The sequence below is a fragment of the Diuraphis noxia genome, unplaced genomic scaffold, assembly GCF_037042655.1.
Source record: "Diuraphis noxia isolate RWA-SAM2 unplaced genomic scaffold, SU_Dnox_SAM2 contig0004, whole genome shotgun sequence".
Classification (NCBI taxonomy): Eukaryota; Metazoa; Arthropoda; class Insecta; order Hemiptera; family Aphididae; genus Diuraphis; species Diuraphis noxia.
The window spans coordinates 51,609,093-51,624,926 of record NW_028301714.1 but is presented as its reverse complement, the minus strand read 5'-3'; the positions used below and the strand labels follow the sequence as shown (position 1 = coordinate 51,624,926).

Below are 15,834 nucleotides of genomic sequence, written 5' to 3'. Positions count from 1 at the left end.
CTCCGAATAGGCCACACAAGGATGACACTTAAACACCTCATGGCCAAAGAAGAACCCCCTCAATGTGCAGCCTGCGGGGTTACACTGACTGTGAAACATATAATAACAGAGTGTTATCAATATTCAGAATCTTTGGAGAAATACAACATTCCACCCAACTTGTATGGAGCTCTGGGACCGAGCAACGAGACCACATCGAACATGATAGCCTTTCTCAAAGGATCGGATTTATACAACAAAATTTAAACATATTGATAAAAAAAAATTGTAACATTAACTTAAATAGTAACCATATGTAGTTAGCATCATATAAACATTGTAATATCCTTAACATTGTATCTTAACAAAAAACTAACAGCCTTTGTTGTTGATGTTTTTTTAGTTCAATTAAAAAAAAAAAAAAAAAACTATTCTTAAAGATACACACCAAAGTTATATATGGCAAATATAACTGATTTTTTAGTATTATTATTATTTTAACTAAAATCAGAACAGCTAAAAAGTATTTTGTAATTTTTTAAATTAAATATTATTTAATAACATGTTTCATTCCAGTAGCCGTTATTCATAGTTAACACAGTTTATTTAATCGATATCTATGAATTTTTATATTTTTATTATTTTTATCAGCTTTTTTCAGAATTATTATCTATTCAATTTGTTTCCGTTTTGTGAATTTAATGATTTTATTGAGTTTTATTTATAAACATTATTTTTATTATTTTCAAAGTTTATTTGGTTCCTTTATGCTTAAACATTTACATACTCATCATTCATGGCTTAACTACGGTCATGAGTAACGTGTTAGAAGTGCGGCCGCCACACAGGGTCTTGTTCATTTTAGCGGTATTATATTACAAAAAAATATTTGTATCTTTTGATATATATCCATGTAAGTTGTGTATGCTTAAATTATAAAACATTATGACAATATAGTTACTTTTTAGTTGTCAGTGGATTCCCCAATCGAGAGCCTAGCAAAGTCAAAGCGCCGGCATTAGCTATGATAAGTTATAATGTTAGATGTGAAAATTGAGACAAATGTTTCATTATGGCTATAATTATCCGTTTTTGATTCCATCTGCGTTTATATAATAATGGTAAGCTTCTCTATATATAGTAAACGGGTATAACAGATTATAAAATACTTAGTTAATAATAAAAAAATAAAAATAACTAATCCAATTTATGAAATACCTGTTTACCTATTGTAATAACGTAAAATCAAATTACTGTAACTCGGTCATTTTTTGACTTAGAAAAGAAATTCAACCACTAAAATTCATAAAAAAATACCAAAAAAAATAATTTGTGGTCAAAAATGGATCATGCCATTTAAAAAAAAAAGTTATTGTGCGCATGCGCAAAGTTAAGTGTCAAAAAAATAGTCTAATTATTTGAAAATGTGTATAATAATGTTTATTAGTTAGCCGAAAAAGCAGAATTGAAATATATGAAGCCTGTACATAGTTATTGAGTGTTTCCACTTATCGTGATCACACTGTATACTAAAATATATAGTTAAATTATTGAATGAAGTATATTTTAGAACAATTCCAGCAATATTCTTATTTTCTAATTTTCTAATTTTACATCAATTATTCAGTTATTCTAGTAATTTTTCATCGAGTTAAGCTTTTTGTTATCCATTTCAACATGACGTATTTTTGATGTGAAAACAATAATAAATTGCTCTAGTCACTCTACGCAGGTATGATCTCAAAACGTTAACACTTCATTCTCCTTCCAAAAACCTTTGGCGTACATCCATACCTAAGTGTGTACAGATTATATTCTTGTCCGCGTCTAATGTTGTTGTCAGTAGCTGTCATAAAGTAACAATATAACGTATATAATATGTATCCATAATGTTTAGTATTGACAATTCCTATGGCCTTCCATAACAGTATTTCGTTTCGGTTTTCGTCACTGTAGTGACCAGCGCCCGCTGTAATGTGGTGATGGAACTCACTCGACGTACGTCAAATGTGGTACAAATATAAAGGTCATTAAACGCTATTATTACCGTCAATAATCTGATTGATTGTGACAAATGGTGTTCGAAAATAATATATTAACCACTAAAGCTATGTGAACGCGAACCATAACACGAATTAAAAAATGAGAAAATAAACAAACACTCTCACGGTCTGTTTTATATATTTTGACTTTTTAATATGTATGCCGTTACGTGTATGGCGCTTACCTTCACTATGTTTAAGGAGTACCTACCGTTATACTGAAGACCTACTATTATAAACTCTAAAATAGTGCTTGAAATCAAGTAAACTTTACAATAATATGTATTTATTAAATATATCGTGGGATATCAAATACGGTAATAAATGCATACATCTAATATTTTGTATTTTGATTTTGATTTCTTTTAACTGGGATAATTTTTAAACCAATTTGATTTTTTTTAAAAAAAGGTAACGCGAGGTGGGGGAACGTGAGAGGCCATCATAGTGGGATATCAGGGTATTAAAGGGATATCTACAAATTTAGTATTTAGGATGATCACATTATTTTAAAGAAGTGATATTATAGTGTAGTAGTATCTTTGCGGGTAGGGAACCTTGGCCCAAATTTTATTAATATTATTATTAATTATAGCTACCAATTGTAAAAAATTTTATTTATTGACTGATATTGGGTTCAGTAATGAAGATATTCTAATATTTGGTATCAAATTACTATACGATTTGTAAGTTTTGTACATTGATGAGACTTTAAATGTGACACATCTTCTCTATTTAGTTATGTTAAATATTGCGTTTGAATTAACTATTAGTATAGGTAGGCAACCATTCCAGTTTGTTTGATTAGGAACAATACCGCAGTAATTTCAATAATCTGTATAAAAACACGCCTGTAATATTTATATATTGCTTATCGAATTATATAATCTTAAACAAATTATTCATATTCAAATACATAGGTACCTCTATATACTAATTAATTTATATTATTTGAGCGAGTAAACAATTTTATCATTAATAATTGGGGGCTGAAAATATATAATTCTAGATTTTGAGATTCAACATTTTTATTTATAAAGCATTAATAATTAGATTTATTTTAACTGATCATAATAAGCAAGTTGTACAATTTTATAATAGTTGTTTATCTGAAACATAATAATTAAATGTTTTTAAACTATGTTAAAATCAATAAAATCATTGAAAACATATTAATGTAGGTAGCTATTATAATATATACTCAATTATACAATACATTGAAGATTTAATTGTATTACTTAATACCTTCTTATATTATGTTATTAACTAAACATAAAATTTTAATTCACTATGCACAATTTCTCTTGTATATTATTATTATTTTTAAATGGTCAGTTTATAATTAAGCTTTTAAACTGAATGTTGTCTATACATGTATTATAAATATTGCATATTATGTAATATGTGTATCCCGATTTATGGTTATAATTACATTATAAAAAGAAATAGAAATAATATGGTATTAGCATAGAGGAAAATTTCATTACATAAAACGTTATAGGTATCTGAGTATCTCTATATATGATTATTTTAAATTCCCCTCAATATATTCCTTATTAGAATACAAGTTGTTATTTATGTATTATTAAGATAGGCGTTGCTTTTAAATATTAAATCAAAGTATTTTTATAGTTAAATTACTTTTATATTAAATACTATGGAGAATTTTTTTTGATATGTTCATGACTGTACTAGGTATATAATTTAAAATAAACAGTGGATTACTGACTTAATACCTTTTTTCTAACTTAAAATTATATAGGCACTTGAAAAAAAAATCTATCACGAATTATATGATAATTAAAAATGAATCAAAATATGTTATAATCATTAATTTTATTATTGTTTATTCTTAAACTAGAAAATTGTACAATTTGTAAAATAATATAATAACAATACTCACAAATGATTAAAGAATTAACATAGAAAAGGTAAAATATAATATAAGATAATCAATTCAGACAGGGTACTTGATCGAAGAGGCCATCTATTGATGGAACTTCATGATTTTACAAAACTAAAATTAAAAATATATTAGTTGAAGTTCAACGTTCTTATTTTTCTGTAATTATGAGATTTTAGTCATACCATGACGATGACGTATTCAACGCGAATATACCCGGGTGTTCGATATCGTTACCCAATTTTCTGGCAAGTAAACTTGTTCGTAATAATACTATAAATAATAAGTATGATAAAATGCATGAGTATATGAAACATAATATTATTATGCATTTATTTGATGCATAATAATATTATAATTATGTAAATGTGTAAATGTTGGGCCCAAACCCGTAGCACATGCAAGTCATTATAATTGTATAAACTTTTTTATTTACTACGCATGATCTAAAATGTAATAATTGCCTACACACTACACCATTATACCTAAGCGGCGTGGATAATAAGACTTCAGTTTCGGATGCAGCTTCAGAAAAATTTGAAATCTATCCATTTTACAGTTTTTATTGAGGAGATTGTTTTAGAAAAACTCATTAAAAAATAAAACAATATTTTTAGAATGTAATCACAACTGATTAATACGTAAAAAAAAGTGTGATTTTTAATGAGTTTTTCATAATTCCTATACTATTTTAATCATTTAATAACTAAATATTCTACTAGTTTAAGAAATCGTTTATTTCACAATTTCGTAGTTTTAAATTATTTTGTTTTAATAGAAAGCTTAGAAACTTTTCATTTGTAATGTAGGTCAAAGGATCGCATGATATCTAATAATTAGATAATTAGTTAAAATTAATTTTAATCTAATCATCGGAGGATTTTAATAAATAATATTTTATAATTTATAGGTTTTTACTTTTATGTGTTCTTACTGATCCATACGTGGTTATTTATCTCAATAGTTTTGTAATATCAGATATTATATTATCGTATAGTTTGGTCTTCCAATACAAATTTGGAGTAATAATTTAACTTTCAATGGATACAACATCATTATACCTATTAATCATCATATTACATGTATAATTACATGTTAGCCTCCAGTAAGTACAGATTAAATTTTATAAGCTCAATATAAACCGAAAACTATAATTAAATTAAAATATAATGCATAAACAGTTAATGAATCTTAATCGTATATTTTATAGTTTTTAAAAAATAATTGAAAATATTTTTAAGTAATTTTGGAATCAGCATAAAAATAATTCACTAAAAATTATACTTTGATTCAATTAAATCTAATTTTGTAATATACATTTTGGTTTTAATTTCGTATTCTAATATTCTATTAACAGACAAGATATATGTCTCTTTTAATTTTTGAAGTGATATAAAAAAGTAAATTACTAAACATTTTTTTTAAATAAAATAATTTTGACATATTCCTATAATAGGTGTGTGTATTCAATATTCGTTGTGAGATTCGCCATCTTGATGAAATTTGTCATGGTTTTTTCTTGTCTTGGTCCGAGACTCGGACTCCGAGTGCGTGTATTCAATATTTATACATCTCTTTTCTACTGATAATTTGTTTGACTGATTTTAACATTATTTTGAATTAATAATAATAAAATAACAAATTAATTTTATGATTTTTAATTTGACTAAAAATACTAAGTGTTGTTATTACTTAGTAAGACACATATCCTAAAAAAATGCTATTACTTTCAATTTATAATTTATATACAACAAAAAGTATTCTGCTCCAGAATATAAAATTAAAGTTCCATTTTTTCATTCAAAAATATAGAATTAAAAAACTCATAACAATTAAAAAATTTATTTTTTTAAAACTTTGTTTCGAGTTGTTTTCAAATTACTTTACATAAAAAATTCTTTTCATGAGCGTTAACTCTTTTAAAAATAATGACTGTTTACAAGGAAACACTATTATTTTTGTGTAAATTATTCAAATGGGACTAAGCCACTCATAATAATTTTCTGTATACATATTCATCCGAGGGGAAAGCGGTTTTCTCCAAATACATATGATGATAAAGCGGTAATAACATTGGTTACATAATGCAACACTGATTGTATACATATTGGTACATGATTTGAGAGTTACTTTTTCAAAAAAAAAAATTCTACTCCATTTATGAACTGTTCTGAGATATCGATTCCCGCCAAGGTGGTGGTCTGTTTTGTACCGCGTATCGAAGGGTGAGAGAGGGGAAAATAGAAAGGACAAGTGTCCGGCGTCCTCGTTTTCGTAGCGTATAGTCGTAGCGTACACACCGATCAAACCTCTGGCAAAGACGCGTTGTCCGATGTCAGTTACAATCTAGACACAACGCGATTCTGACTTGTCTTTCCATTTGAGAATTCGAATTTGTTTTGTGTATTAACTGTTTGAATTATTTTAATAATTCGTATACAAATAAATATAGATACGTACGTGTCTATACGTTGCATACACACACCACGCAATCGTAAATGTGTTCCGGGCGGTTTGTGCGCGAACAACAGTGACCGAGTGGCAGCACTCCCATTTGGATTTTGACAAATAAAAATGGTAATTATATGTATTATGTATGATATTATAATAATATATACTCTAAGGGTTAGATAAATATCCAACTTTTTTTTAAATAACTAAAATAGGTATGACAAAATAAAAAACAGTCAAAGCAAATAGCACTTATGTGATAATATCATCATACTGACGTTTAAGTCTCCGGGTATATACGTGCTTCTCATATTTTTTACTCCTGAGGTACATTTTATTATTGCATAAGTACCTTATTACACCGCTTTATAATATAATTCTATGTGTTATGCTGAAAAGTGAAAATTAACGCCACCGGTATATGATATGTATAGTGTTCCATAATTAAATAGAAAGCGGTAAATATATATCGTAGTAGCACGGCACTAGAATGAATTGCTTTCTCGATAAGTTACCCAGTGCAGTATTTGTGTTTCTATGCATCAATTAATTTTAATAATAAATTTTAAAACATTCGTTTATACAAAGGGTGTGGTCCTCTAACAACGAACACAGTGTTGCGAAACCTCGTTGATGGTTAATATATTGCAGTTTTTAAAACAGTTTCCATGTAGTTAGTTCAACAGGAATTGAATGATACTATCGTGTATGCGATATTCTATTAATTTTGAAAACGATTGTTAAAAATAATTTTGTTGCATAAACGATTTACATACCCCATTATAGAATATTTCCAGGATTAATCATGTGACGAATTATTATTCGCTAAAATAATAATAATAGTTATCTTTATTATATTCATCAATACGGTTCTTGGTGGAGTGCATATTTTTTTTAAGTGCTAAGAATCGAATTGTGTAAAGTGCATACGTGTTTCGTAAAGATAAATGTGTTGGCAACCTGACAGTTCAATCAACCGTCATTGTATATTGACAGGAAGTGCGTTTAATATGCTCGACGTGAGGTGCGGTCAGTAGCGCGAATATTATCGGATGTTATATGCACAAAAAAAGGCAAAAACAATTTTAATGACCATCCACTGTATTATGTATATTGTAAAAACAAAAATAATAATAAATATTTGTTTATAGTTTTATACACAAATTGTTTGGCAACTAAACTATCAAAAATATCGTGAATGTTATTATCTTGGCGAAACCTAGCGTAAGATTGAATAATCACGCTTAGTGGCGTACGCAGCATTTTAAATGGGGTGGGATACCCCCACGGTTGAAGGAGGCTTGAAAATTATAATTATTACAGTTTTATTTTTATAAGTAAAAAGTTATTCATAAGTGTTTATTATAGTTATTCATAAATATAAACAAAGTATATACTATATAGGCACGATTTATTTTTCATTTATTTAAATTTATATTTCATATTGTTACCAAAAAACCTCGTTAATCATTTTAGTAAAAAAAACATGTAAATACAATCTTTTTTGTAAAAATGAATTCAACCTATAATTTTTATTACTATAAAATCAATATTCATATAATATAAAATGTCCCCTAGGCTGTCACGCTATCTTCGTTTAGATTAGTTTTTCGTGTACAATGATATTGTAAAGGTATCACTGAATTCAATTTTTAACACATCTATTACAGTGATCCAATTTACACTTTCAGCACAGCAGAGCGTTATCCATTATCAGTTTTTTAAATTTGTTGGCTATAGCTAATTCGATAAAACGTATATAAATTTATGTTCTTGTTACGGTTGAAACTTGATAAATACAAAAAATATAATAATATTGTTAATGGTGGGAGGGGGGGGATTCGACAAGTTAGCTCTCTCATGCGTACGCCACTGATTTCAAAATTCAAAAATCAAAATTCAAAACTCCAAAATTCCAAAAATTATAGTGGCTAAACTAATAAATAGCTAATACATTAAGCCGACGAGAAATTGAAACCCATTTCATCACTGGGCTAATATTAATTAACAAAGTACCTAATAAGTAATAATAGTATAATACAATAAAATACTTCCTACCAGGTATAACATATATTTTATCAGCTCATAGTATTATAATACCTAGCTATATGTAATATGTACGACGTACGTATTATGTATAATATTATATATGCGCATAATAGTTATACTAATATATTATATACCTAGTTGATATGTATTATACTAAGAGATTGCGAGACGAACAAAAACACTCGTTAGGTAATAATTCATACAAAATATTATGTAGATTTCTTGCAGCTATAGGTAATTAGCTGGTATATATCTAGTTTTTCACGCGTGTTATATTATATTTTGTCGAAGGCGTCACTATTTTATATTATTATTACGGCTAAAAACAATATTATGCCAACAGCGTATAATTATCTCAAAACGGTTATAATTAATTATGATAATTTATTTTTTAATTTCTATTAATAATACTAGTGATGGCTGATACTCAGAATAGCTAGAAAACAGATCAGTTTGATATCTGCTGTAGAACGAAACTTTACATACCCAAAAATACATACACCACTAAGGTACTATTTGAGTAATTTTGTATGTACTATATATGCATTTCACGTGATATATTTACTCACGAATATAATATTGTTTAAGTTTTGGAGGCCATAAACCCATCTGTTGTGTGCGATTTTCTTATGGGAACATTATTTCATAAGGTGAATTTCGATGAGACAGAAAGGTGATGAGAAGGAGGCGTACTTGTCTACTGTATAATATACATTTGTAATACATAAACTTGTATATAATAAGTAATAGCATAATGATTTTTAATTAAGTCACGTGGGGGCTATAATTATTTTTCCTACTCTTTGAGTGTCGCGTTGTTATTATTTTCTTGCCCCGAGAGAAAGGAGGTTGACATATTCACGTATTGGCCGCCGGTCAATCTGCAGCGAGTAGACTGTATAGTAGACCATGCGACTAGAAGTTGCACAATCGCTGTTATGTTAACACGTGCGTTAGGAAAAATAAATAATGGGTACATTTATAAAATTATAAAAAAATATGTATCAAGTTTAATATTATATCGTAGACGTGCAGTATACCAAGACTACGTTTGTGTGTACCCACATTCTATAATAATTAAAATATTACGGTATATATATATTTATATATATATCAGCAGCAGCTACTACGCAACTCAATTGTAAAATGAGTACCTATATCACATGTTATATCACATTGTATACTTTGCGTCTATATTATACCTGTGTAAAAAAAAAATACAATATCGAAAAGAAAATCAACAGATCTAAAGTACTACTTGAACATTGTTCTTCCCACGTAGGCACATGGCCCGTTTCAGGCCGTGGCGTTACAATATTGTGTTGTATAATAATAAAACGCCCAAATCGTCACTGCCGCGGTGGTACGCACGTACACCTATTATACATATATTATATAGTGACGTTGGTGATTATAATATGTAATAATAACATAGACTATACTATTCTATGGGTGCTTCTATGTACTTACCTACCTACTACTTGCAATACGTACACAATTATTATATATTATGCTTGTACGCCTACATTACATGGCTCACGTCAATACTATTCTCGCACTAATCCATTTACCTTCGCAGCGATCACTTAACCCAGTTGACACGCGAACGACGACTGAAGACTATACCTGGATATGCCGGTTGTAATGACATCATGTATTAGCGTGTCCGTTTGCGGATATGATTGATTAAAATTTTGTTTTATACGAAAACCCATGTACCAGACGATGTTGATGCGTGAAACTCCGGGTCTTTTAGATAATAGATCTATGTGGAAAAATTAAAAATATTCTCCACCGTATTTTATTTTAGGTTCTAGGATACTATTTTATTCCACCTTCGACCTTAAATGATTATTCTGTATACTGGACAACTGTTAAGTGCATTCATCTTGTTTGCGATGAGATTCTCATTCGTTTTTATTGTGCATTTTACTTATAGTTTTACTTTTTATTTACCTACCTATATTAAATTACGCATTGTCACGTCGGGCAAATGTAATTGGTGTGTTATAAACTGTCTAGGTAATTGTGTTTTTATGCATTGCTAATTTTTGATCGTAACTATTATACATTTCTCTCAAGGGGTAGATTATAGCTATTAGGTATAACAGATAAGAAAATAGTATTGAAGCAAACATTCAGCAACATAATTTAAATACTTACACTTTGTTCTCGTGCAGTTGAAGTTCATTGTATGGCTAGTTCGAAATCGATGTATTTATTATATCAATATATGTATAGTTACGACATTTCTGAATATACGACTATACTACCCACTGTAATAATGGATCATTGTTCCGATATTATTGGTTGGATTTACTTTTTGAAAAAAAAAACGCAAAGCTTAAGTAAAAACGATGAATCGATAATGTCCGGAGAGCCATATGAATGTTATTGTTGTTGATAGTTATATTCCTTGTGTGGCCATCGGCTGACCCTGAAAGAAAGATACTACACGAAATAAAAAGACATAAAATAAATAAAATATATATGTATGTATGTATATACATGTTCACGCGCACAATACGTTAAAAAATTATTATATATTTATGTGTATACATAATATACATAATACACATAATATAATATATATATACAGTATATTATGTACACGGGGAAGCTTATATATATTTTTGTATTATTTTACGAAAAATACATAAACTGAACGTTAAAAAACCGGTTTTGGAATAAAAAAAAAACGGAAGACAAAACTGGAAAACCGTGTACCTACGACCGGCTACCAATAGTGCCTAATGCGTATATTATTAAGATGAGCTCACCAACAAATAATACAGGAATGCATGTTGAAAACATTGTATTGATTTGGGAAGTAATAGTGTATTTTATTATTTTATGTAGATTGTATATATTATGTTGTTAAACGTTTTACGACGGGTTTTAAATGTTTTAACATTAAAACACAGAGATGGTACACCTACAGCTAGGCTAAAAGTATAAGTGTGTCTCAATCATGTGTTGATACAAAATAATAGAGAAATTAATCTACACAAATTAGTAACAGTAATGCATGGAAATATGGAATGATATAATTTTTAACTAATAGTAGGTAATGATTCTGACACTAATAGCTATATATATATATATATATATATATATATTATATTTGGATTGTTATAAAAACATATATACAATACATAGTAAAACTAAAACAAAATATTATTGTAAATGATAATAGAATTTTCACAGTATAAAAAATACAAATTATTTTCAAATCAACATACATAATTGTACATACATTAAATGTTCGTAGTTCTTACAATACACCTTACAGCATCAAGTTATTGGCATACTCTTCCGTAGTAAACACAATTGTGTTTTTATAATATTATTAGGTAATAGGTAGGTAGGTAATGGATTTATTGAGAAATTAGACATTTAGACCGCGCTATTGGAACCCGAGTATTACAGCATAAAGTACGTAGCTGCGGTGTATATAATATTAAAATAACGTTTCAACAATGGATACCTACTACCTATTATAAAATAATATTATATTAAAATATATTATGACTCAGGAGTCGCGATTATCGGGGTGTTAGTATGTAACACTGTTGCGCACATTTCCTGATATAGTCGATTCTTTATTGTGAAGTTTATTCGGCATGTATTAGTTACCTATACTATAATATATTGTTAAATAAAAAAATGTCGAGCTAAAAACCGTGCCCAGAAAAAAACCTCTCGGACGTCTGTGGAATAATATTATTAATCATCACTAATCAGGACGTGAAAGTAGCTCGTGCCCGTTTCGTTGGCGTACCTATACCGTTTCCTCTGCAGTATTGCATTAAGTATTCGGGGCGCAATTTTCAGTCATGAGGAGGGGTGGTGGTTTGCGGCAGCTTAGTATTTATTTAATATTAATATTTAGTGGTAACGATCGGCTGAGGCTAAAACTACGCATCATCCATATAAATAATCGCAAAATGGATAATATTATCCGTGTCTCATTATTAGTCCGCAGAGCCGCTAAAAATGACGCAATACGTATCGTGTCCGAAAACGGCAACTGGATGTCTTAGCCGCCGCCGCCGTATTGTACACATATTAAGCACTCGACTCTTTATCATCATCATTATTCGTATTTTATTTCGTTTTAGAATATAATTCAACGATAATAATAATTTAATATATCTATAATAGGTATGGGTCGCGTCGGACAGTGAAAGTCCTTTCCTTTGCGGCATAACAGCCGATATGCATTATATTATGTTATGTTATGTACCTACTGCACATGCAGGGTTACATATTATTATTATTACATTACAACGATACGATATCATAATATTCGTAAACCATTTGTTTACAATCTTCGTATTTAATATATATTATATTCCGATAGAATTGTCTACTCTTTAATTCACTCGTTCGTTTCCAGTAATAACAAAAGACGATTTAAACTTGTAAAATATTTCTCATCCATAAAATAAAATATAATACCTAATGAAATATAGGAATACTTATACACGCGTATATTTATATTATTTGATTAATATTTACTAGCGCAAGTATAGGTAGTTATTGAAAGCATTTCGCTTTCACTATAGGCGGCTATTAAAGGTATTAATCAACGCGTAGACATCGAGGGTAATAGTATACCTACATTAAATATTGAAGACATAATTGGCAATTTTACTATTCAGATAGAATTTGAATCTTGTGTACTGTATTATGTTAGTTCCACACTAACACATTCTACATATTATGTGTTATAATAGTATAACCTATTATGCTATTATTATAAGTGCTTAGTGCCCAAGTGCATATTTGTACTGTTCGTATGCGAAAGTTCGACCTATATTATATTACTATTTACGATATTTGATATCGCACGTTTACAAAAAAACCTTATGACATGCGATTATCTCCGTCACGCCGCTGTCCAAATGGTTCAAATTAATAATCATTCGGTCATTTTTTTAGCCAGCGAGCCCGGGTATAGGCACTTACATATCGCACACATTTGTTATACATTTGTGATACGTGCATATTATTGTGCACGTCGTGCATTTCGGGTGAAAGGAAAAGTAACCTTGGGAAAAAAACACACGGACGGAAAAAATAGATTTTTAAATCACGACGTATAAACTTGCCTATATTTGTTTTTAATTGCACTATATAATATAATATCTGTATCACTTGCGCGCGCGTACTACAACTGTTCTATTCGGGTTTAGTTGATTAGCAACAGCAATAATAATATCATTATACCTATTGTAGTTTCATTTCATTATTATATAGATCCACGTCATATATTATATATATCTGGTATTATTATAAAGTAGCTACGCGGATATCGGTTATTCGCGAGACACCATGATCAGTCGTGTTCCTGAATCATTGAAATGGTTATACATATAGGTACTGTGTAATTTTACGATTTTTTTTTTTAATCACATTGTACTTGATCTCTCAATGGTATTTTTCCTAACCTATATAGTAAAGCTTCGATATTGTACAGGTTGCTAACAAACATTATAACGAAACATTCGATATGTATACTTTGAAAATGTTATCCAATGATCAAAATAATAATATAATACCTTTATGATACAAGCAAATTGTTATATTTAATCAACAATTTAAAATTTTTTAAACAGGTTATTATCATTTTATAGCTATTCGAAAGTAAGCTGTTCGTAACAGAAACATTTAAAGTATAAATTATTTAAACGAGTACAATAAGTGTTCATTCCCACAATTGTCACTGTAGCCGGATGCACCTGTTCAAATTAATTTTTATATCCACTTTACATTTTTAGATTTGTAACCAAAAATGATTTTGAAAAAGTTTTAACACAATCATTTTTTTTTTTTTTTTATTGATCAAAGTACATCTACAACTAGGCCATTAGTAAAAGAAATTTTTTTGTGTTACATTTTTAGTATTTTTAAGTATACATTTTCTACATTAAATTAAATTGTACAATTCTGTTTTTTTTAAGAATAAAATTAAGTTTTTTACATCCTTTGGGTTTGGTCCAAGTGCTTGACAGATTTGTTTGGATATGTGAAATTGATTTCGATACTGGTTGTATTTTTGAAATTCAGTGATAAAACACAATCATTGTTTTGGCTAATAATAATATAATACACATTAAAATTACATAAAATGGGAATAATTCAAAATGTGGTAAACAATCTGACTATCGACCTTCGAGAAGTTGTCCTTGAAATGTTAGATGACTTTTCTAGAACTTGCTGCACATTCAATTAACTGTATGGAATTAAAATAATTCTTTATCAAGATCTAACAGGAAATTTTTAGAGTATAGTTTGACAGCTTTGGTGGGAATAATGAAATACAAATAAAAATGTCAATGTTTTTTATCCATACAAATTAGTAAATGATTTAATCTTGGTTAACCGATTAATCGTTTATTTATTTAAAAAAATACATAATTTATTATTAATATTAAATTTTTATGTAATATGATTTTTCTTTTCTAATGTTTATTTTCGATATTATGTGAATTCATGGCCATTTATACTTAAAGGCCATTAACTTTTGTTTTAATAATTCATTTTTCACATCTTTTAAATTATCAAATTCATTCATATTATTTGTATTCCTATTATTATAATGAATAGGTAGCATATATAAAAATTTAAAATAGTATGTTATTTGGTGAGTAATATGTATACTTGTATTATATAACCATAGTGAATATTATTTCTTAATACTATATTTACCAAGTTGTGTCGAGATAATAGGTATGAGTGGTTATGACATATTTACCTAAGTACTAAATATGTGTCAAAGCGATAATATTCTGTAGATGTGAAACAGTTTTGGGTTCAAAAATTATTCACGATAGGAGATTCAAACTAGATATTAAAACGGTAGCCTCAAGGTTCGTCGATTTCTCACAGATACAGCCGTAACGATGTAACCATGTATAATATATAGGTACGAGGTACCTATATTATGAGTAATATTATTACTGAATCGATATTGAATCCGTACGTGAAGCAATTGACTAAGTGTTATCGTTCGTTCAATTATTTAGCAAATCGTCTGACGCGACAAAACTGTTAAGCCTGACCATATATTTATAATATAATACTATAATATAATAATATATAATGGGCATAATAGTGCGCATATTACATTTTTATTATATATCACCTTTCTTTCTAATACAAAATAATTTCGTGTAACTATATTCAATATAATATAATGCTAAAATCGATTAATATAAGTCGTTTAGATTTCGGTCAGTCCCACCACGTGCGTCCTCAGGGTACAGCTTTGATTCTATGAAAAGTACTAAATAATAAATAGTATTTGACCGACCGACTGCTGCGGCCGAAGGTTGCACAGCGGCACGTCGCGACTCGCGGCGGTCACACACACATCGGTTGCACATTCGTTATATTTTCGCACCT

General features: G+C 28.7%; 1 protein-coding gene across 1 annotated transcript in view; it reads left to right on the top strand.

Moving 5' to 3' along the window:
• Positions 1-6,218: 6,218 nt before the first annotated feature.
• Positions 6,219-15,834, top strand: part of Cht7 (chitinase 7) — a 33,330-nt gene continuing 23,714 nt past the window's right edge. Inside the window, exon 1 of the mRNA XM_015513030.2 lies at positions 6,219-6,501. Coding sequence (XP_015368516.1) covers positions 6,499-6,501 — 3 coding nt within the window. The 5' untranslated portion in view covers positions 6,219-6,498. The remainder of the gene's footprint in view (positions 6,502-15,834) is intronic.